At 42.5% G+C, this 23,720-nt stretch overlaps 1 protein-coding gene across 3 annotated transcripts; it reads right to left on the reverse strand.

The window, feature by feature from the left end:
- Positions 1 to 793: 793 nt before the first annotated feature.
- LOC125891702 (vasopressin V2 receptor-like) lies at positions 794 to 20,812 on the reverse strand. Of its 3 annotated transcripts, none has more exons than XM_049581144.1 (7): positions 20,532 to 20,812; positions 19,421 to 19,496; positions 11,690 to 12,075; positions 9,416 to 9,661; positions 9,037 to 9,183; positions 7,530 to 8,079; positions 794 to 6,244 (listed from the first exon to the last, which is right to left on the reverse strand). In XM_049581144.1, exons 3-7 carry the CDS (start codon positions 12,071 to 12,073, stop codon positions 6,042 to 6,044), a joined length of 1,530 nt encoding a protein of 509 aa, XP_049437101.1. In that variant the 5' UTR covers positions 12,074 to 12,075; positions 19,421 to 19,496; positions 20,532 to 20,812; the 3' UTR covers positions 794 to 6,041. The 3 variants fall into 3 exon arrangements, with proteins under 3 accessions (XP_049437101.1, XP_049437100.1, XP_049437102.1); XM_049581143.1 differs by having other exon boundaries at positions 20,465 to 20,812; XM_049581145.1 differs by having other exon boundaries at positions 795 to 6,241; positions 20,465 to 20,812.
- Between the last annotated feature and the right edge of the window lie 2,908 nt (positions 20,813 to 23,720).

A 23,720-nucleotide genomic window follows, 5' to 3' on the forward strand; every position in this document is an offset into this window, starting at 1 on the left:
ATCCTTTCTTCATGCCTCCTTTGCATTTTTAGAACCAAACAATGGCAGCATCATGTTGCTCCATGTGTGATTTAAGACAGCATGCCAGGACTGTGGAATCAAAAGAGGCGTGCTGGGCGTGGCATGTAACACAGGCGTGTCAGCCTTGACCAAAACAATGGCATAGCATGGCAATAACAATTATTTACCTGCCTGTCATGTGGCGGCTGATCTCATGCTCTGCTTGGAGGGTAAGGAGCTCCTGCACCTCATTGTTTTCCCAATCTGAGGACATGTTCACATTGAAATCTCCCGTGGTGGGCCGCACGCACAACATGTCATCAAAACATCACACCCGTGGTGCCCATGATCCCGTCCTGCTGGTTGTGCCATTTACACAAACTGCAGGATGGGATCACAAACATTGTGTTGGCGCTGTTACTGCCCCTGTTCCGGGGTCAGAGGTGATTGTACCTTATATACAGTATAGCAAGGCAGCATAACGGCACGATGAAGGGGGCAATTGGAACAGACAACCATTCACGCCCACATTCACACCTTTAGAGTCACAGATTAACCTAACCTGCATGTCTTTGAGTACATGGAGAAAACCCACGGTGACACGGGGAGAATAATTGAACCCAGAACCCTCTGGCTGTGGGGCAACAGTGCTCAGTAAATCATTCTCAGTGAATCTTTTGATCCTTAGAATCAACGAAAATCAAATCAAAACTGTTTATTTGTCTTTAAGGAAAAGGACAACCAGCCTATTTGAAGAACAACGAATCATCTTACACATGTATACATACATAACACATTATGGACATAACAGGATTGTTATGGAGCTCAAAATGTTAACTGTACCAGTATTTGTCTATGCACATCAGATGATAAGTAATCTGAACTGTAAAAAAAGAAACCAAAGTATATTCCTAACTCTCGCACTGACATAGTTTTCAACTTGCCATATGCTTCAACAGCGTAACTGAATCCCTGAAATTCATTTATGGTTTTTCAGTGGTCCCGTCTAGCTACATCTGTAAAACATTTCTGGTGGTGCTACCACTTGTAAATTAGTTTTAGAGGTACAGTGTACATGTGCTTATTATTATTCAGTTCATCTTTATTATTACATAAGACAAAACATTTTCACAGATAAATAGGAGTGAGTGCAGAGGAATCTGTGTGTGTGTGTGTGTGTGTGTGTGTGTGTGTGTGTGTGTGTGTGTGTGTGTGTGTGTGTGTGTGTGTGAATGCTGTGAGGCAGAGAAAAGCCGCTTTGACAGAGGTGTGTAAAACACCAGCTCCGGGAGGCAGACACTGATGGGCTTAGTGAGATTCAGCAATGTGGAAACTGGCGTCGCACAAACCATTTTCACATGATGTCACATTTTAAGCATTGTTTCTGCTGCTCGTTCATCACACCTTTTTGTAAAGCAGCACAAGGCCAACAAACTGAGGGCTAACTCAGTGATCAGACAACAGGCTATATTTTTTCACGCTGGCTTCCCCTTCGTCACACTACAATAACAGTTATTGTTGTGGTTATTTCATGGACGTGTATGTACAGTGAGGCGTGTTATATGCATAGCTGCTTCAACCACAACAACTGAGCTGTGTTTGGGGTGAATAAACTCACTGTCATTTGCAAGCTTTTGTGCTTTCCTCTATGGTTATCTCCCTCTTCCTGTCCTGATTGGGCATCCTTTCATTGGCTTTGTCTGTGGATGCAATTGCCAGTCAAGAACCAGCCATATATGGGGAAATGCCCTTTTCTCTCTCTCTCTCTCTCTCTCTCTCTCTCTCTCTCTCTCTCTCTCTCTCTCAATTTCTTTTCCACCATCATATTAGACATCACCTCCACTTTCACACTCAAAAGGTCAACCACTGTAATAGAACTCATAGTTGGCCGGGAGCCATGAAATACTGTAGGTTAAACAGGAGCAGACACATCACAACAAACCTTTTCTTTGCGCATAAATCCTGAGAAAGCATGTTGAATGAGCTCCCATAAAATGGGTTTTATCAGACCTTGTCCACATGCCTGTTTTTACTACGAAGGAGAAAAATTACAGGGTCTTCGTTGAGCTGTAAACACAACCACGCTTTAAGTAATGAAAACAAGGTGGGCGAAAGTGATAAAAGCTAACCTTGATCCTCCTGGCTCTCCGGGGAATAAACCATTTCAAGATAAATAAATGCTTCATCTTTCTGTAAAATCGTAACAGCCGCCAATAAAAACACAAGTGTGGCTATATTTGGCAAAAAAATCTCACAAACAGCTGCAGTTTAGCTGTTTTAGTAAACAAAGGCAGATCTGCATGCAGATACCTTTTATGTGAGAACAATTTTCTGTGTGAAACAAACTCCCCAATTAAATTCTCAGCTGCTTTGACAGACAGCCTTGTGAAAAAAATCAAGTCGAAAGAGAGAAAAGTGAAACAAAGAAAATAATTTTGTGCTCTGAAAAGGAATGATAAATCGCCTGGCTCATGTTTCTTTTGCTTCCTCTGTTTATAACGTATGATGCTTCAGTGCTCTCTGCTAACACAGACGCTAGAGTTGGTTGTGTAAGTTGGTTGGGGCCAGATATACCTCCCGGTGTCTTGGAATGAGCTCAGTAGCGGCTTCGCCAGTCATCAGGTCTGCTGAGGGGTCTTGAGTTAAGCAATGCAGACACATTGCTCAGTGTAGTAAAGCTCCTGGCTCCAGGTCTGATTTATTCCTACTTTGGTCAGGGCTGGGGGGGCCTCCGTCACTCTTCAAAGCCACTGGATGCACTTCTTGGCTGACCCTAAATTGATTCAGAGATTCAGAGAGGGAGGTTTACCTGTTTCCTTGCCCTTGTGACAACTACACGGAGGAATAATTTATTTCTCTATGCCCCTCTGTAATGAAGAAGTGACCTTGAGTTCAGACATCAACCTTGCTTCAGCTTGGAAACCATAAGCATCAGGACATTCAGCATAAACACACCCTCACTAACACACACAGCAGGATTACAAAAACGCAGTGACCTATCCTACAGGCCATCTATCATGTGCTGTGATGGGTGTTGGGGTGATAATAGCTACTGTCAGATCTGCTAGCCTCAGGAAATAAGACAGAGTCACAGGGAAATTCTCTGCAGCGATGAGTCTAATTTTAAAGGGTATTTGTGTCATTTATTGGAGAACATTCATTATTTAGCTGTTGTAATGCGCACTAATGGCTGCACGGACAGTATAATGCACAACCAAAGTGTGCTCGGCCTCGCCCATCAGTCTGGAAGGCTGGATGGGTCTGAGATCTGGCCCTTTCAGTGGACAGGAATCATCCTGTGACCTTTCAACTTCCTGACAGGAAGAGGAAAATACATGAACACCCCGAGGGTTTGGGAGAAGTTCATCTATTTCCTGATATAACAAAGTAAAACACGGGACGTTGTTGCCGTAGCCTTTCGTTTGGCAGAGAATCAAAGCAGAGCCTCGCGTCTGGGGAACAAATGCACACTCCAGCCACACAGAGGAAAAGGTGAGGCTTCTCCTTTTGACCCAGACGAGCACTCCCGAGACACCTTAAAAGCATCCAAGTATTGTCCTGAAGACTCGCCGACACGCTCTCTCATGAAAAACGGACATGTTGAACTGGCTCAACAAGACATTAAAAGAACAAATGCCACTACTTAGGAACATCTTGACGGAAATGAATAGTTTGACCACATCAGTAAATTCTAATCTTATTTTATACTCACAGAAAGTCATCACATCTATGTATGTACAGCAGCTTATATAATCATACTTTAATAAAAAAAATTACTGTTTTAAGTCTGTCATGCAGTTGAGGGGCATAATACATTACTCTTTACACTGAAGAAATGCAATACAAAAACTGTACATGAACATGAGGCAGTACCAGAAACTGAGAAATATATATACTGTATATATATATATATACACACACACACATATATGTGTCTGTGTCTGTGTGTGTGTGTGTGTGTGTGTGTATTTTCATTTATACAACAATAAATAAAAAGATAAAAGAATGCATGGCTCATGGTGTGATATAACCAATGACTCCTGCTGTGGTGGAACAGTAGCTCTGTCTAAGAATAACATGGCTGACATCATTCAGAGATTAATCCAGTAAGGGAGGCCCCTCTGAAATTGTCTACTGACGTAACAGGCACTTGGTTTGACTGGGAGTATTTTCACTGTTGGTGCGCGGTTTGTCTTGAACTGCCGAACCGTCTACATGACATGCAGTAGTTTCTCTTTGCAACTCATAGAGTGGTGCAGGAATGAGTCCCAAAATGCAGAAATGAGTTTTAGCACTCCCATTTCCCTCGTGTCAAAGTCAGTGGGTTTTCTGGGGTTTTTTTTTTTGGTTCGATGCCTGCAGTAAAGTCTGTGGTTAACACAAGCTTAAAAGACTTTAACATTTTGTTCTGTGACATAAATACCCCATTTGTAAATTTTGGAGCCTTTATGTGTAACAAGTGAACACAGTTTCACAGCCTCGTGGTGGTGGTGATGTTAGGTCACGCGACTATGGTGTTGTTTATAGCACAACGTTGGCTTTTTACTTGTAGTGACTGCATTTACACTTCAAAGTCATAAGAGTGGTTTTCATTTGTGAAGATTATCTTGCTGAACAAAACATGCAAGTGCTATAAACTTTTGTTTGTGATAGAGCTTATTTTCTGCAATAATCCAATGCAAAAATCCCACTGGCTTTTTTCAAGGGAACCAGGGCGATGCTATCTTCTATATTGACCTACAGAAAAAACGTCACCCCTGCAGCACTCTATGTGTTGTATCTGTTGAAGCTTTGCAATGACTATTAAGACCTGAACTGACAGAGTTGAGCTTTAAAAAATCTTTGGTTTGACATCCCCTTGTTGTTTTCTGTTACACATTCAACATTCATCTTACACAAAAAGTAATAATATATAATGTGCCTTACATTTTTAATAAATATACTTTACATTGTTCATCACTGTGCATGGAATGCTGTTTGTTTCCTTCCTGCATCTTCTGCATAATGTTCATTAAGGAGAGCATGACAGGAAGGTAATTTTATGTACCTCATATGTTGTGTTTGTACAAAACACAATCAGGTAATTGTGTCCCGGTTAGTTGCAGAAACCTGGATTGTTCATTTGTATTCTTCTAGGTTTAATCCCCCTTCTGTCACCTCTGGTTCTTTTGTGTGTGTGTATGTGTTTATCTGTCTGCATTAATCCACGCCATTCCAGTTACTCATGGGACAGTGTGTTGACTCTACCGCACCGCCCTCATGAGTGAATCTGCGTCCATCTTGCTAATCACTCTTTTTCCATGGAACTGGATTCCTTCTGAGCGAATATGAATTCAGCCTCAAGCATCCACCTCTCATCCACTTTCTCTAATTCAACAACGTTTGTTCACATTATTAGATTTCTCCTGCAGCCTTCTCAGGGCTGTTCCTGCAGCTGTAACATCCATGTCATCCCCTGTCTGTTCTCAGTCCAGCAGCAGTCTCGCTCTCTCCCTCTCTGCCCATATGTGTTTCTCTGTCTCTTTCCCTTCGCCTACTGCTTTGTTTTCTCTACACCCATAGCCCTGTCTGCTGCTTTGTACATTAGGCGTGCCGTAAGGCTATTAATGCAGTGATCCACCCCTTGCATTCCTGCTCCTCCACTCTGTCTGGGCAGGGAAAGAGTTTTTCTCGTATGAATCAATGCAAAGCGCTGCAGCTGAGGTGAAAATCTCTTTACTTTCAAGGCCATTTTGCATCGCAGATGCTGTCACTGTATATTCCACAGTGCCTTCATCAAATGGTGTTGACATCCTCAATGATACCCTTTCCCTCTGCTGGGGTGGAGAGGACCGGTGATTACAGATAGAGGTCCTGTTGACAGTACAGCTGTCCTTTATTGTTGGAAACATCTGGTAGAGGTCAACATGCTCTGCTCTCAGGCTGCGACGCTGGAGGTGATGGTGGCAGAGTTATGTACAACGGCACGTCCTTGCAACGGGCCCACGTGCATCCGTGCATGTCTTTTTCAAATATGTCTATATCTGTTTCATCAGTCTCTGTCAGTACAGGCTGTCCTTGGTGGTGGAGGTGTGTGTGGTGGTGGAGTCGTCGGGCAGGGAGCCCCTGCGGCCAGCTCGTGACCGGCATTGCAGCAGGTTCTGCATTTCTCTGGACACGCTGCTGGAGAAAGCTGTGTAGATCCATGGGTTGGTGCACGAGTTCAGACTGGCCAGCAGCATCAGGATGGTGAATGCCACGCCTGCTGAGGACACACACAAACACACACATTGTAAGACAAGTGTGCAATGAAAAAGCAGGAACAAGTTCATACACAAGCATTAAAATGTCTGTTTTCACATGAACAACTTGGGACAGTTGATCACAGTGTACATCACATTGTTTTCCTCTCCATTATGAAGCAAACAGAAATATGTACAACATCTATTCAGTTTGAATGTAAACTGCTCATGATTATTGTTTGTTATTTTACGTTTTTCAGGAGCTGTAAATATCCCAGAGGGACAAAAATCCTGCATACTTCCTTTTTCAGTTTTTCCCTGCTAATAATAAGTCTTTTACATAACAACTAAAAATGCCTATTTTACCACAGACACTTGAGGACAATAGATGTGGAAAACTGATTTTAGAATACAAAGCTGATAATAATCAGCTGTGTGTACGTGTGTGCGTGCATGTGTGTGTGCACGATTGTGTGGCGGGAACAGGGGCTGCCTGCCAATGAGGACTCATTCATGTGTATGCGTACTTGTATGCTCACACTTTGTATATGCAAGTGAGCTTCTGTGTGTGTGTTTATGTGTCTTGCTCTGTGTGCCTGCATGTGATTTGGATGATGTGTGTAAGCTGCTGGCATGTATCATTGTTGATGAAATGTCAACATCTGGCCGTGTTGCAAAATCAGTAGGGGATATAAACAGGTTATTTACAGGCCTCTGATGTTTGTCTTTAGCTCCAGATCAGAGGACACACACCCAGTCCATACTATCGGCCACAACCTCAGGCTACACTAACCTCACTTGCTTCATCACTGGCTGCCAGTAAGGACATCAACAGATGCTGTTTGTGTGCCAAAATGTACAGAGGCCAGAGATGTCATCCAGGGGTTTCTGGTTGTGGGTCAAAACAAACATTGTTTTCGACCTTGTATTTCACTCACTGTTGCCACAGCTTAGCAGGAGCTAGGTATCCTTGGAATAATGAATGAGTACGCTGCCTCACTAAGAATGACAACAGCATTGATCAGAGGATGTTGTTGTTGTTGTTGTTGTTGTTAACCAGACCTGATCGTTAAGCTTTTGTTTTTGGCTGCTTATAGTGCAAAACAGAAAGTCTATGCACATTTAGGGCAATTAAACGGATAAACTGGGCTAAGGAACATCAACCCACCTGAGAAAACAATTGAGGTGATTCACAGGCAATGAAAAGATGTCTGCTTTTGTTGCTTTGTGAGGGTTATTGCATGAATTGGTGAATGTTAACCACCTTCCTTTATCATGGATAAAGAATGTGAAGAATGTGTGACTGACCTTGGTCTGGAGGGTTGGGGTCCCAGGCCGCCCAAAGCTGCACGATGAAGAAAGGTGACCAGCAGATAGTATAGACCAACACGATGACCAGAGTCATCCTCACCGTCTTGGACATGGCTTTAGTGATGCTTGGAGGCGGAGTGGCTGGAGGGGGAGGGGGGGCATAGTCAAGGGAGCAGCGTGGTGAGCCTGAGGCCAGCTCGTCATGGCAATCTGAGTTGTTCAGTGCACAGTGCTGCTGTGTAGGCAATGCTGTTGTCACATGTTCCCCACAGCAACTGTTGTACTGAATAGCGGTTGGTACGTAGTCGTAACACTCTTGGCTGCTATGGGTGTTACTGTGTGGGTTGTTATTCACACCCTTTAAGAGCTGTCCCCCTCTGCCATCCCTGAACCCTCCGGATGCCCGTCTCCCCCTCTCCCTGGCACGTTCGTCCTCCTTCTTAAAACTGTGAAAGCGGAAGAAGATTTCGTTCTTCTTCAGCTCAGCCATCACCATCCTCTCTGACTTCAGGTAGATGTTATTGTGAATCTCTCGGAAGATTCTTATCTGAAAAATAACAAATTTCAAGAATTAGCAGGGAAACAAACCATTCCATCATTCGCAGACTGAAGTGCCCGAGGATTACGTTTTGTGACTGGCACGCGCCAGACTCAGATTCTTGTCTTTGCTCTTGTTTGCTTTCTGGCAATAACAGTGAGAGGAAACTTGAAACGAAAGAGAGAACGTGTGCTGGCCTTCACCATCAGCAATAAACCAATGTCGGACATTTTTATGTCATACTGCCACTCTTCCACTCCAATCAGAGAAGCTACTATAAAATTTTATTGCAGTAAAATGGTTCTTCACGCTCATTTGGGAAACTAAAACAATAATATGAAACTGAATAGTATTAATAAGTCATTCATACTTGTAGCTTTTTAAGTTTATTTTTACACTTTTAAAGGTTTGCTACTGCCAACTGTTGATCTTCTGCCACCTTTTACTTCTTTAAACAGCTTTATGAGGGCATGATTTAGACACTGCGGCTTTCATACTTCTGAAAGTGTCGAAAGAAACCTTTCGATTTGAAATCCGATAATGAAAAAAAGGTCAGGGATTCTATGTTTGGCTGAGATCTGGTACATTCCACTTCCTGGCGGGAGGTTCTCAGAGTGGGCACATTTTCTGAGCAGCCGTCTCAGCAGTGGTCCTTCAAGTGCTGTGTTAATTAGGGGAAATAGCTGGACCCTGGAAATATCTTTCCCTAAATAGAGCAGCAGGGCTGATGGGAGGCAGCCCAGAATGCCAGTCCACCATGGGATGCTACATAACACCAACCACGGTCCCCCATGGGTTATCAAACAATGCATGCCAAATGCACCCTAAATGAAAACAAAACAGAATTTCATTCATGCCACACGTGTCATTATCGGATAAGGTTGCCTTCAGTATGTAATCCTAGTCAGTGGTGTTGTGTGTGGGCGGTGCAGAGATCGAGAGACGAGCCAGTACAACCTGTATTACCTGACAGATGGTAATGATGAGGGCGGGCAGGAGGAATACAGCCACGGTCATCCAGGTGACGTAGGCCTTCAGCCCCCACGGCTCAGCAAAGTGACCCCAGCACTCAAACTCTCCATGAGCCACTTCTGACCGAGAGAAGATGAACACCTGAAAGACCGAACACAAGTAGGGTGGTCAGCACACCCGCAGACATGACTGTCAGTTTCCTCCTCCATTAGCTGAACTGCAATGACCTCACCAAGCTAAAAATAGACCAACATCTTGAGTTCTACTGTAGCGATCAAGGTGTGCACACCTGCTGAGTTCTCATTTCCTATTTCACCATGTGTTTTTGTGTGTGTGTAAGGTTCTGTTTGTGTGTGTGTCCATCCCTTCCTACCTGCGGTATGCTGAGAACTAGCGCCAAGCCCCAGGCCACCATGACAGGGGTGTTCCAGCGGGACATCGTTCCCCCACGGTAGGCTTGCAAAGGGCAGCAGATGGCTTGGTGTCGATCTACTGTCATGGCAACTATCATGTAGGAGGAAGCAAACATGCCCACAATCTGCAAGTACTTGATGGACCGGCAGAGAAAGTCAGGCCCCTGGAACTTTTCTGTGATGTCCCATATTAGCTGGGGAAGAACCTGGACAGATTAGAAAAGAAAGTTATTGATGTAAAAGTGGTTCCTGGAATAGTGGAGCATTGTTTTTAGTTTGGCATTTAGAAATGTAGAAAAGAAACACTAAAGGACAAGTCTGGTAAGTTTGTACTGTATATTTGTCTTACTGTTAAAAAAAACCCATGAAAAGAACAATAATGAATTGATTCCCAGTGTAGCCAAGTCTTCATGTAGTTTATCTCTCTGTGCCATACACTTTCATTATTGTCCGGAAACACACTAATGAGCCATACTGTTACACTGGGTGACATGGCACAGTAGTATATTTTGCCCACATATACCATCCTGCTGCTATAAACACTCCCTAGTGCAGAGGTGTCAAACTCATTGTGGTTCATGGCCCGCAACCAGCCCAAGTTGAGCTTAAGTAGGCTGGACCAGTGAAACCACTGCATAATAAGAAGAACATTGTGAAAATGTTCATCCATTTACGAAACAAATGATAAACAGCCCGCGATATCCTCAGAAAATGTGTGCAAATTCAACAGTATGTCTTAGTTTTTCCACATTCAGTCAGGGTTAGGGTTTAGATCTAACTCTAACCTTCGCCTCATTTAGTATGCACCTGCACAGACCTGTGAATATGCAAATTAGTCAAGCTCCACAGCCGATCGAGTGTAGCATCTCACCTTCGCCCCAGCTCATCAAACACACAAACCTCTGCTTGTAAACAGTGATACATAACATGAGCCTTCAGCTTGACTACTACTGATCAAACAGCTCATAATGTGTTGCTGATCGTTAATTTGCATATCCTAGGATGGTGAAGGCATGACCTGCCCTACTTTCACTCCAATTAGCTAGTACTCATTGCCTTTGTTGGTTGGGTTGGTTAGGTTTAGGCGAGAGGAATGGGATTGGTTACGGTTAGGGTGAGAATGTCAGGGTAAGCCAGTCATAAGGTGGAGTAAACAAGAGTAGGGCGGGTCATGGCTTTGCTATCGTAGGAAACGCAAATTTGCCTCCTGATTGCCAGCTCTGACAAGTCAAAGTGAAAGTGAAACTTAACCTGCAAAATACCGATACATAGCTGCTGTTGGGAGAAGTCTGCTTTCTGGTCTGTCTGCCAGACAGGGATTTCTTGGAAAAAACATAATGGTTTGGGTTAAAAATAATAAATATTCTTTTAGAAAAGGCAAACTTCTTCCATGAGCTACATAGCTACACCTGGCTTCTCCTCTGATAACCCATTGTTTTGCAATTTAACAAGATTGATTCCTTCAGTTTGTGATGTCACAAACCCTGGAAGTCAGAATCCCCATTATTGAGACTGTCACTGATACACTGCAGTTCTGAGGTGAAAATGCTCAGCTATGGTGCTGTAGCACATAAAATAACCAAGTGGGTTTTGAAACGTGTGTATGTTTTTTTTAAGTTAAAGATTTACATGCTCAGCAGAAAGCAGTGGGTTTGGGGGCAAGAGTCACACAGTACTGAGAAACGGTCTGACACATTGTTGGTCACTGGATTTGCTGACGATAAGACAAATATGGAACACCGAGACCTGTTGAATAGAGGCATGACCAGCTGAAATACCTTAAAGTTCAAAACAGGAATACAGAGTTCAAAACCATTTATTCACCTCTTAAGAATAGGTTAACGTTTGTTGCCATAGTTTTTTTTAGTGTTGCTGAGCAATACGGGCAGCATACAACCCATCACATTAGTAGTATAAATCACAGTTATAAAGACAGCAACACTATAAGTCCAATTAATTTAAAGAGATATTTGCAATATGTGTCATCTTAAACAGATGTAACAACCTACTTAATGCTCACTAAAAGGCCAGATGTCCCTCTGAATTGCACGAGTCATAAATAATTCTGCTTAATGCAGCAAAGAGAAAAGCAGACAACTGCAACACTTTAAGGTCTGAGCCTTCATCTCTTTTTGAGATCACCAGAACAGAGGAGTCTTATATTTTTTTTAAAAAAAATGAATGCATCAACAAAGTGACGAGGCCGTTGTATCTGGCATCTCTGTCGAACTGACCTGAAAGAGGGCCACCGCCAGGTCAGCCACACACAGGTTCACCATGAACACGTGCATCGGCGCATTGTGCTTCCTCCTCCTCAGCAGCACCCACAGCACAAAGCTGTTCCCCAGGGTGGTAAGAGCCAGCACCACCCCGAGCACTGCGATCTCTGCCCGGGCAAGGCCCAGGTCCCTCATCCTGGGCTGGGGCAGGGTGTGAGGCGTGGTGGTGGTACCATTCTCAGGGAAGATCCCGAAGAAGGACCCTCCGCTGTGAGAACTGTTCAGGGAGTTCAGTTCAGAGACAAACAAAGACGAGGAGGAGAAGTTGCTCCTTCCTGTGGCGACCAGAGAGGAGAGGGCCAACCCATCCCAGCCTGTTTCCACACTGATGCTTTCCATTCCTGAAAGATTCACAAACCAAGTGTTAATCTGTGAAAGTCCATGAAAGACCATAAAATCTGTTTTTGTTTCTGGGTTGTTTCAGGGGCAGCCTGCAAAAAATAGACCCCAGGAGTTTCACTAGCGCAGGGTCATATGACTGTTTGCGGCTGGGCGTTAACAATAAACATTTTTCATCAACAAACAATTTACTTGTTCTGTATAATCATAATTTCCATGTCATGTGTGACCCTTAATCTTGTCAGCTGAGTTTTCTTTTAAATTATAATTTCACTGGAAATCCAACCCAAAACACTTGGGCCTTTTATTTGAGATGAACAACAACATTATAAATAGCTTATTTTATGCAATTTTGTGAAATCTGAGCGGAAGTAATGAAATCCAGAGGCTGTACCAATCATGCTGCCATGTGAATATCGTTGTGTTTTTGGTGCTGTCTCCAATTTTTTAATAAGTCCTCAGCGTATCTGTATCTCTCGAAGCTGCCCGCTCCATTTGACGCAAGTCCAGAATGGTTTATTTTCTTTTTCATATTTTCTCAAGGTTGATTTGACAGCTTTCTCCTCTATCCCACCACTCTTATTCTTTCACCTCGTAATCGCTCTCATCCCATGCATACCCCCATACATTCCTGCGTTCCCCTGTTTTTGTTTCCCCCCCATTCCTCTCTTTCTCTTCTCTCATACATCCAGCTGTCCTTTTCTCTTACCCCTGTCACACTCTCTTTTAATCTTACTAAACTTAATGTTTGTTTTTCTTTGCTTATAAATAAATGTCCCATAAGAAAAGAAAGCCGATATGACAATTTAAGAAACGGTCGTGGGATGCTGAGGGGAAGCCTTGGTCAAATAAACTGCATGAAGAAGAAAGTCTGGGAGGGAAAACGGAGGAAGATGAAAGAAGAGTGATGAAGGCAGAGTGGAGAAAGGGCAGGGAAAAAAAGGTAAAAGAATAGAGTTGTGGAAATCGGATGATAAGATAAGGGAAGAGATGGTGTTGAATGTGCCTTTAAAGAGTGCTATGGTCTGTTTCTTAACATAGAGTGTGTGTTGATTGACACCAAGCTGATGTATTATTTTGACTGATGTGCAGGAGTGGTTAGGTATACAAATGTTACACTGAATGGGCGCTTGGAAACTTTCCACATCTAAAAATAGGAGGCAAACAATAGTCATAGTATTGTGCAACTCGGCATGACTAACAAGACATTACAAGCTTGTTCCCACTACTCAACTGAGGCCTAATGCCCAATTTGCCCGTAATAGAGCACTCACTGCTGGGTGTGTGAGATAACACAGTTGATATTGTCGGGCGTCACATGCTGGCTTGGCCGGAGGAATGTATTCAGATGAACGCATGACAAGCCAGGCCAGCTGGACCTCTCTGCCCTTGCCTGAAGGTAGAGCTGTGAGAAGAAGAGAATCTGAGTGGCACCCTCTGAGTCAAACAAGGGCTCTTTGGGTTGAGTGACGCCCCACTGCCGCACCAGGCGACCACATCACTGCCATAAATGGTTCAACCGAGTCTAAGCCTGCGCTGGTTTAGTGAGTTTTTCACATTCTGCTCAAATATTGTCCCTGTCTGAAGGTCGTTTGGATCAAAGCTGGTAATATTCTTTCTTATTATCTGTTTATTATTTTTTCCTTTTCAAGTTTTTTTTTTCATTAGGAGTTTAGACAATGGGGCCTTTTTTCATCAAGGAATCTCCTGGCCTCTCTTTGTCAGGACCTGAGGAGCCTTGTGCCCCTCTCTGTAATTACAGCATAATTCATGAGAGGATTCTTTGTGCTGCTGTAGTCCTTTATACCCACTATATAATCTCATTATGTATATTTGCCCATGTGACAAATTTCTGAAGTGAAGTCCCCTTTCTCAGGCATGCCTCGGTGAAGATAAGGTGTAATGACTTAGGGGGGAGGGAGAAATTAATCCACAGTATAACAGTGATGCTAGACTGATATCCCCAATTGAATTTGATAAGATGAAATAAAAGTATTAAAGGAGCAGTGTGTAGGATTTAGTGGCATCTAGTGGTGAGGTAAAACGTCTCCCATGTGCCGTGTGTGAACTCCGGGTTAGAATTCCTTCAGTGTTCATTGCTCAGGAGATTTTTACGGGAGCCAAATTATCCACAGAGGTTGCATCCTCTCCAAACAAACAGATGAGGTGATTAAAACCGGTAAAAATGCTGAACAAAGCAGCTTCATGTTACCAATCAGTGTTTTAATGAACCCGTCTTGCCCAGGACCTTCAACTGTGTGCTCCCTTTTTTCGCCGATAAGTTAAGATCCAGACAGTCAGCAGGTTTTTAGCAAAGCTGGGACATCCACAAAGGTCTCCTCTTCTCCAAAACAAATAGACCCTGTGATTTAAACCAGTAAAAACACTTCAAAAAGCAGCTTCATGTTTAAAAATCATTGTTTTTTTTGTTTTTTTACAGTGGCTGATGTGAAAATGCAAAAATGCAATGACCCTATCTAGAGCTAGAGTTTGGTTTGTCCGATCTGGGCTACTCTGCAACATGGTAGACTCCATAAACAAGGACCTGCTCCCAATGTAAATATAAACGGATCCTTAGCAAAAACACGATAATTCTTATTTCAAAGTGATTATACACTAAAGAAAACAGACTTTTCATATTACATTCCATTTCTGCCGATATATCCGCCCAAATCCTTCACGCTGAACCTTATGGGAGCATCCTCAATGATGGCGTCAAGACTATGGGAAAATGTGTGAGGCATTCTCTCCAGAACAGATTGATAAAGTCCTGTTCCACATCTAAGTCTTATTCTTATAAATTCTGAATGAGCCCCTGTTTTCCCAAACCCCTCAAGGACACAAAGTATTTTCTCCAAATATGCTCATGTCTCATTTGCATGCTTTGTGCATCCAAGAAATCAAGATGGATTGTCTTGAAATTGCTCAATGGCTCCACTACAGGAGACCCACGCATGGCTCAAAATTTCTGGCACTGATCTTTCCTTTCCTCAGAGGAAATTCCTTAAACTGAGGGTACATAGAGACAGTAAATACTGTCTGCAGATCTGTGCTGGATGCAGTTAATTCCTTTACATACCCTGTCTCTGAAAATGGATTCTGCTTTGCTCTCTCTTTAATAACACAAGCACAGCGCAGCGTTCCCGTCTGTCTGATCGACTTACTGCAAGGCACAAATTATTCCATCGCTCTGTGCTGGACGAAGCAAAGACACTGCTTTTAGTAGTTGGTACAGTGCGTCGCTTCCTCTCTTTACTTTAAAGCTTTCACTGTGATTAATGATGGAGTCGATTCCTCTCCTGCACTCCTCTCCAGAGGCAAACCTGTGTGCAACCATCCATTTTCGTGTCCTCTCCATACACCGCTTTTCCGCACCAAGGACTCAGTGCCTCAGGGGTGACAGTAACAGGTATTTAAAATGCCCCCAAAAACATTATAGCTACCAAGCATTCACATCTGTCAACATCCCAGTCCACTTTTCTCGCTGTTCACACATGTTTTGATCATTCTCTTTGACAGCCTACGTCATGTTTCAGATATGCTGAGATTCAAATACTATCGGTTAATGTCAAAGTCCTCTTAAAGCATCTTGAAGTACGTAAAGTACCAAATGCCTTTAAGAGAAACATTTCTAGGATGAGATCATCACTGCTGTGTTTCTTTGTCAAAATGACTTATTTGGCCATTTTGTCAATTTGACAGATGTTCAAAAAAGGGTAGTTTGGTCATAAATCTGATGTTATATAAGCACATGTGATGTTAAGATTGCGTGTTGACTCAGACTTACAGGATGTGTTGGTTTACAGCAACTAAAACAAATATGAACAAAAATGTTCCACGCAACAGAAAGGGTATGCTTAAAGGACAAAACAGTATGTTTGCATCTTATTCTTTATATATAGTTGCCATTTTTGTAGATTATTTGCAAATTCAAGTTATACAATATAAAGTTTTTTATTTATTTTATTTTTATTTTTTTGTATTTTTTGTGTTTTCCTGCAGGCCTAAACTACCCTTTGTTTTTTATTATTTTCTGTGCAATCTACAAATGAATCAGCAGACTTTAAACTTGCATCATCCGCTACACTTAAAAACTGGTCTACATCAATATCTGTCAGTGTTGAATTATTGTAGTGTGATAATGCACTTGGAGCACAGATTGATTTGAAGTCTGCACTCCTTTGACAAAAACCAATGCAAACTGGATTGGCACTGTGAATGTTCACGTAACAATCATGTTTCTGGGGATGCTAATGGAGTTTCAAATTGTGTGAAATGGATGACTGGAACAGTACACAAATTACATGCAAATTTTAACAACACAAAAGAAAGGTTTGCAAAACAGGCAGTTGTGATGTAAAGTGTGAGGAATGTGATGCAAATCCACTGCGACCCTTAAATCAAAACTACATATTTTTCCTCTTACCTTTAGTGCTATTTATCAGTCTAGATTATTTTGGCGTGAGTTGCCAAGTCTCCAAAACTCACGTAGAGATGCCTGCCTTCTCTTGAATATATGGAACTAGATGGCCCTGGGCTTGTGGTGCTCAAAGTGCATGCCAACAAAATATACATATATATGGGAACTATTTTCTTGGTACTAAACTACACCCATCAATCATGTCACCACACAAAGAAGGAAGTGTGCATCTACTGCTAGCTCACCTAGCACCACCGAGGTAGCTAAAGTTACAGCTTAGCTGAAGAGGACACCATAATACTGACATCTTGCACTGTTACGAGTACGAGCCTCTCATCCATGAGTAGATACACACTTTCTTCTGCTCCATGATACAGGTGGCTGGTAGAGTTTGGTAGAAATAGAATAGTTTCTACATAAAACCGCTCTCAACAAGGTCTGTGGATTATTTTGAGTAATCGGGTCATGATTTCTGGAATGAGACACTGCTGTTGAATTTTTCAAAGATATGTTTTTGTGCTTTGAGCACCACAAGCTGATTGAGTTCCTGAGAAGTGAGAGGACAAATTATGTGTTTTTGATTTGGGTGTTTAGTGTTGTACTGATGGTCAAATCAGAACTTTTTCTAAAGAAATTAACATTCTAATAAAAGTAGAAAACATGAAGTGGACACTAAACCGCCCATCTTTACTTTGTGTTTGGATGTCAGAATATTGCCTGCCTCTGGTTCTGCGCTGCCATCTCTTGCATGGCAGATAAACACCCTCTCTTACATGACCTGAGCACTTTATTTGCATTTAACTACACTGACAGCTGTGAATCTAACCTGTTTGGCAGATTTAAAGCTAATCAGTAGCTGACGTGAAATGGTTGTGACATCAGTGGCAGACAGGCAAACAGGTGCTTATTAGCACTGTGTGCAATAATCCAAACATAATGAAAGATCCATCACTGCCCCTCCTGTCTTGTGTCCGCATGTCAGTCCCTTGATTAGTTCCCTTTGACCACATTTGACCCAACCTGATTAATGAGGACTTCTCTCTGTCCTCATTAGCAACCCGGTGTGTACTCAAACAACCTGTCGCTAATTTCCCCCTCCAATCTTCTCTTCTTCCTCTTTTTTATTTCCTCCCCTCACATGTTAATTTCCTTTTTTCCCCACGTCCTTTCACCTGTTCTCCGTCTGTCCTAACGAATCCACCACCTCCTGTCATTAAGGATCAAAACTGCAGAGGAAACTGTGTCTGATGTGCTTGTTATTTCTGTTTGATTTTAATTATCGCCCTCATTAATAGACCTTGGCAGCAGGATTAAAATGGCCTGGCCTGATCTGCATAAATAGACTGAAAATAAACATATGCATCAAGCATTAGATCACACCATGTGATATACTTAAGCGTTGGTATTCTGCTTTTATCGGTGTGGCTGGAGACTTTATTTACATACTGGTCAATAGATCCTTACACAATAAAGGTCTGGGTGAGTCATGTGGTGCCACAGGCCGGGCTGCGCAGCATTTCATCTGCATGATAAAGCAGATATCATCACACTCTCCTCTTAAAGACCCCCATATCAGTAAATGAGTTCCACATTGGCACTCTCATATGCAGCATATATACTCCCCATCTGAATGGGTCGATTCAGTGACAGGTGGGCGCTCTGTATATATTTATGCATTTCAATTTGTGGGGGCATCAGCTGTCCTCATTAATTCAGAGCTCTGTGACCATGATTTATTCCTCCCTTTCAGTGTATGTAACTAGCCTCCGGACACCAGACTGCAGCCCATGTGAGAAATAAAAGCAAACACTTTGTTCTTTTACTGTCTTGCCCAAACAACCCATTAAATGTTAATCATGAGGGGCCACACCTCATTGCACATGCTGATACAACCATTACCTGCCAACATTTCAGCCATATGTGCTGCTGTTATACTTGAGTTTTGTGTTCACATACATCACTATGAGTTTATTTCCATAATACACCAGCCAGTGGACACAACTCTCCAGGTCTGGTGTTGAAGACGGTCCAACTTCCCCTTATCAGCACTGATAAAGCCTGCGCATAAGACCACTGACTGTTGCTCCTGTTATGTATCATTAACCAGCACACTGCCAACAAGCATGTGACCTAAACAAAAACAGGGCCTTTTTTTCATGTCACATAGCTGTTATAAAATTCACAGTATTCCCCATGAAGAATGGAAACTGGGCCGCAGTGTTACCACAGCAGCTAAAACAGGCCGGGGAGTATGTAGCAGATATGGTCAGCTCCGTGCCACACGATGAAATGATTCCCTGTTAGAGACCAAACTAAATTGACCATGAACATAACAGTAATGATGATGATGATGATTTTTCCTGATGGGGGCCACAATCAAGAAAGTCATTTTGTGCATAATATAGATTGTGCCAAACACAAACGCAGGAAAAGTGTAATGGAAAAACAATTTTAAAGCACTCGAGTTGACACAAACAGCTTCCTGTTCTCATTCACAAAAAATGATGATGATCCTGCCAAACAGTGGTTTGTTGATCCAACTGACAAGCTGAAGGGATTTCTTTAATTGTCTAATTGCTATGACACTAGTGTAAACTGACAGCACAATCTCCAGCGATGGGAGAGTTATGGGCTCTCACTGAGAATGAAAGCTTCACTGTGAGGAAACATTTCAAATTTCTGTCTGTATGTTAAGTCATTAGTTGTGTACACAAATCAAGTCAGGCTATAAAGCAATTAACTCTGAAGTGCAAACTTGTGTTCACCATAAACACACAGCTGCTGTGGGACCACAGATCTCCTTTTAATCATCTAAAGACCTTTGATTTTAAAATACGGGTAGGACACACTCACACGCGCACAAAGACACAGACACACATTAAAGAAGAGCACTCAAGGTGAGTGTATACGCCTCAGTCACTACTCACCTTGTTGTCAGTGCATGGTAAGCTTTCTCACGCGTGTCCTTTTCTCTTGGTGTGTGTTATGCTCTTGTCTTGTTGGCTGTGGGACGAAGCATTAAGAGCCGTCACCATTACAATCCATTAACATTACATGCAAGAGCAAATCACATAAAAAAACCTGACAGTTTCCCTTGAGCTTTTTTAATCCACAGAAACACTTAGAGGACCACACACATTTTTGAATTAGGCTGTCATAAAATATTTCCAATCAAGCATAGTGGACATATGTTAAATATTGAATGTGTTGAAATCAGGACTGAGAGGAAAGTTAAAAACAAACTGTGACTGTCATTACTTCATCAGAAGCTTTATGTATGGTGTGTATATTTTTTGTCAAATCAGCCTGAGTGATATTAAATCATTTGAAATAAGCAGATAACAATATTCTGAAAATTAATGTGTAAAACTCATAACTAATGTATATGTTTGCATTTTTAGATATATGTCTATGTATAATCAATACATTAAATTGCTTCAGTCATAGGTGCACTTTCCAAAATAGATGTCATGTTGTGGTACTGTTTCTAGATTTGTTCTCCTCTTGTCTTTTAATATTAATTATTAAATAAATGACACACATTGTCTTTCTTTTTAAAATATTTTTTAGGAAAACCTACTACTGTTATGTTAAGAGTAGAAATGTTTTAGTAATCATAAGAAAAAGATTCATGACACTGATGGTGACAAGTTGGAAATGTAATGTGAAATAAAAGTCCAAGTCATTTTTTAAAATACTGAGTACAGAGCCTGAGTGTCACACTTGCGTCTCGTGTGGACATGAGTTCCTGTAGATGTACAGAGAGATGACCTAGATTGATCAGTAAACAAATCCATTCCCACGCAATGTGAACAAGTTTAAGTTCCAATAGACTCCCAGGCTGCAGTGTTGTAAGTCAATGGAGGAGAATTATTGAAGGATTTTAATTAGTATTTGTAGTGTAAATATCCCTATCAGAATCTGTATGAAAAATCAATCAGTCACCACAGAGTAAATAAAAACGCACTTACTTGTGATCCACTTGATACAGCTGTGTTACAAGAGGCAAGAGAGTCCCCCCCCAAAATATTCACTCACATCTTCAGTGCTGTCAGCCCAAGTCCCTCCGCTCAGCCTGCTATCAGCTGGCTCCTGAATGAACGCGTCCTCATTAAAGCCAGGCAGTTTTTTTTTTAATTTTCTGTCAGTGTGACAAACAAGTTCTGCAAGCTCTGTGCAGGTCCTTTGTGTACCTCCTGACCGTATTGTCCGCGCTGTGTTGTTGGAGTTCACAAGTGTATGGCAGAGTAATCCATTTGATAGCCATGGGTGTCCCGGCTCCTTGTGCGTCACGATATGCGCTCGCAATGTGCTGTGCCTCCAGCAACACCAGCAGAAATGAATCTGAGCCCCGTCTGCTCTTACCTCCCCCTCCCTCCCCTACTATCCCCTCCTCCTGGGTCAACCCGCCTGTCCTCTAGGACTGAGGGTGGAGCATGGAGCCAGGAGTGGAGGGAGGGTGATATACATACCTATGAAGTGTATATGAGAAGGAGAGAGGGACAGTGTGTGTGTGTGTGTGTGTGTGTGTGTGTGTGTGTGAGAGAGAGAGAGAGAGAGAGAGAGAAAGACAGAGAGAAAGAGGGAGGTAGGTGGACAGTGAGACAAGGTACTGGGTGTATCTGCATGTGCACATAGTGTATCTGTGTGTGCATATATATGTGCAAACTTGTTTTCAAGTTAATGTGTGTGTGTGTGTGTGTGTGTGTGTGTGTGTGTGTGTGTGTGTGTGTGTGTGTGTGTGCCAGAGAAGTACCTCCTCTCACTGTAATGATTTATGCCTGATGTGAGTCATTGACACACATGCCACTCATGGTTTTATTCAAAGCTTTTCCTGTTGTGCTCTCTCACCTGCTATCTCCCTTGTTGATGGTGGACAAGGGCCGGTGCACTTCACCTATCCAGGAATGCCGATCAGCTGAGTCAGCCAGGTCACGCCCTTGGTGTACACACAGCAGTAAATGTTGGTGCAAAGAAAAAAACATGGCTGTCTCTTAGTTTTAATGTCAAGGCTCTTTCTCTCTCTCTCACACACACACACACACACACACACACACACACACACACACACACACACACGTGATGGTAGGAAATAGACTTGGCATGTACGCGCACACACAGGTGTAAACAACGAGTGAATTCATAAATTCAAACACTCTCACACACAAACTTCGAACACGTGCAGACACAAAGGTCCAAGCAAACAGGCAAATGCTGGTGATGGATCCACATTTATTTTGACAACTAAATTGCAGCTTCCTCTTACTTTTTCCCCTAAAAGCTGCAAGGAAACTGTAGTTCATTGACATTTTATGAGTATTATATCATCCAGTGGCCCCCCAGCAGCACACACAGACACCATGCTATATGCACGGGGCACTCTGCCTGTCTAGCCCAAAGCCATTGATCCTTATCCAGCAGAGACTGGATTGTCCCATGATGTCAGAAAACCTGGCGGTCTTCCTTCAGCACTGCCGCCAGGTTCACATCAGATGTCTCCCTCAGTCGAACCACTCTGTCCTGCCACTGAGGAGGTGGGGCTGTGAGCTCCCTGAGAATCACTCTAATATGATTACCCTGGCTTCTCTGGTCTTAGAGGACGCTTTGTCACAAAGACGGTAAAGCACCAAAGTGTCTCCAAAATCCACTTTGTTCGTTTAACAGCCACACATGACAACTGATGAAACTGAGCGGCGTCAAAGAGAAAAGGCATCAGCTGGAAAACGAATGTGTGACAGAGAGATAATGTGTGGTTTGCTCAGAGTTTTAAGGTTAGGAAAATAACATCACAGGGAACCTGTAAGAAATATCACACATCAAGCCACATTATATTACTGTTATCTATCATCAGGTAAAGCACATCTTGCACATCATGTTCAGTCGCAGAGCAGCCCTAAAGTTTAAAAGGAATGTTGAGACCTTTAAATATCTCAATCTATGACAACCTTTCCCTCTGAGATTTCTGGCTGGACATTCTCCCACATGTTGGGGCTTATTTCCAGCCCCTAGTATTGTGCCAGAAATAAAAAATGACAGCTGTTTTCCTCTGGGAGGGAGTCTCTTCTGCAAAGGCTTTTTAATGACTCTTCTCGGGGACCTCTTTATTCGAACAGAGGTGTTGACAATCGTGAAAATTCTTGCATTGAGCATGCATGAATCTGCCATGTGGTCAGTCAGCTCCTCTGCCTGGACAGGAGAAAGATGAAGACAGTCCTGAAATACACTGAACCGACTCCAAAAGCAGTCATTCAATCAAGTTCACTTTTCAGTCCAAAGTGTTTGGCTTCATCTCCGACTCTGTCAGAGACCACAAACATGGCTACCATCAACCTCCGTGCAGAGAGATGAGGCTTAACTAAATGTTCACTCGGGGGGATGAAAAGTCCAACAGAGACATTTGTCTTCCTGTGGGACGGCCTGAATTAGGCCATGCCTTAGGTTAAAAAGTGCACAGAGCACAGAACAACACCTGGTCTGTCAAAGTTGGCACTGGAAAGTTAAGAAGCATCTGAGGGAATCATTAACTGTCGTCCGACCCATGAATAACAGAGACAGATGAAGAATTTGAGATTCATCTTGCGTGGATCCATTATAACCAGGAAAAGACACTGTGGGACATTACTCTGCCAATGAAGTGCAGTTTTATTTCTATCTAAGGCCCTATTATTGTGAATATTCTCAGAGCCCTTTTCCATGAGATGCTATGAGCGTGAATCATCTTTCCAAACCTGTCACTAAAAATTAAAAATACACATCCCACCTTTATTTTGGGCACTGAAGTTAAGGCTGATATACAGAGCAACATAGGTGAAAAGGTGAGTCATTTTATTGAAAGGAATACTTAACCTCCACAAACTATCAGTCACAAATCAATTACCCACTCTGTGTTTCAATGAATTTATGAAAAAAAAAAAAAAGTTTTTCTCACATGCCTCCACGGGGGAACGTAGAATCCAAAAAAATCTTGATAACTGCAGAAATAGGGGAGCATTAGCAGTTTAACAACAGCAAAACTATATCAAAACATGTGTTTACAAACTGTCACACAGCTCCCGTAGTATTATCCTAGTCTCATTTATCCAGTCGTATGCTCAGTACTTCCCAAACACATACATTTTTGCTAACGTTACTATTTAAAACACTTAAAGAGTGCAGGCGTGCTACATGCGCATGTGTAAGACTGCACATGTGGATGTGTTTAATGAGGTTTTAGCAAAAATGCATGTG

The sequence above is a fragment of the Epinephelus fuscoguttatus genome, linkage group LG7 (genome assembly GCF_011397635.1).
Source record: "Epinephelus fuscoguttatus linkage group LG7, E.fuscoguttatus.final_Chr_v1".
NCBI classification, from domain to species: domain Eukaryota; kingdom Metazoa; phylum Chordata; class Actinopteri; order Perciformes; family Serranidae; genus Epinephelus; species Epinephelus fuscoguttatus.

Coding starts and splice junctions, on each gene's coding strand:
- LOC125891702 (XM_049581144.1), bottom strand. CDS start 12,073: ATGGAAAGCATCAGTGTGGAAACAGGCTGGGATGGGTTGGCCCTCTCC. Junction 8,080..9,036: donor TCATCATTACCATCTGTCAG/GTAATACAGGTT, acceptor GTTATTTTTCAG/ATAAGAATCTTCCGAGAGAT. Junction 6,245..7,529: donor CCCCAACCCTCCAGACCAAG/GTCAGTCACACA, acceptor GTGTGTCCTCAG/CAGGCGTGGCATTCACCATC.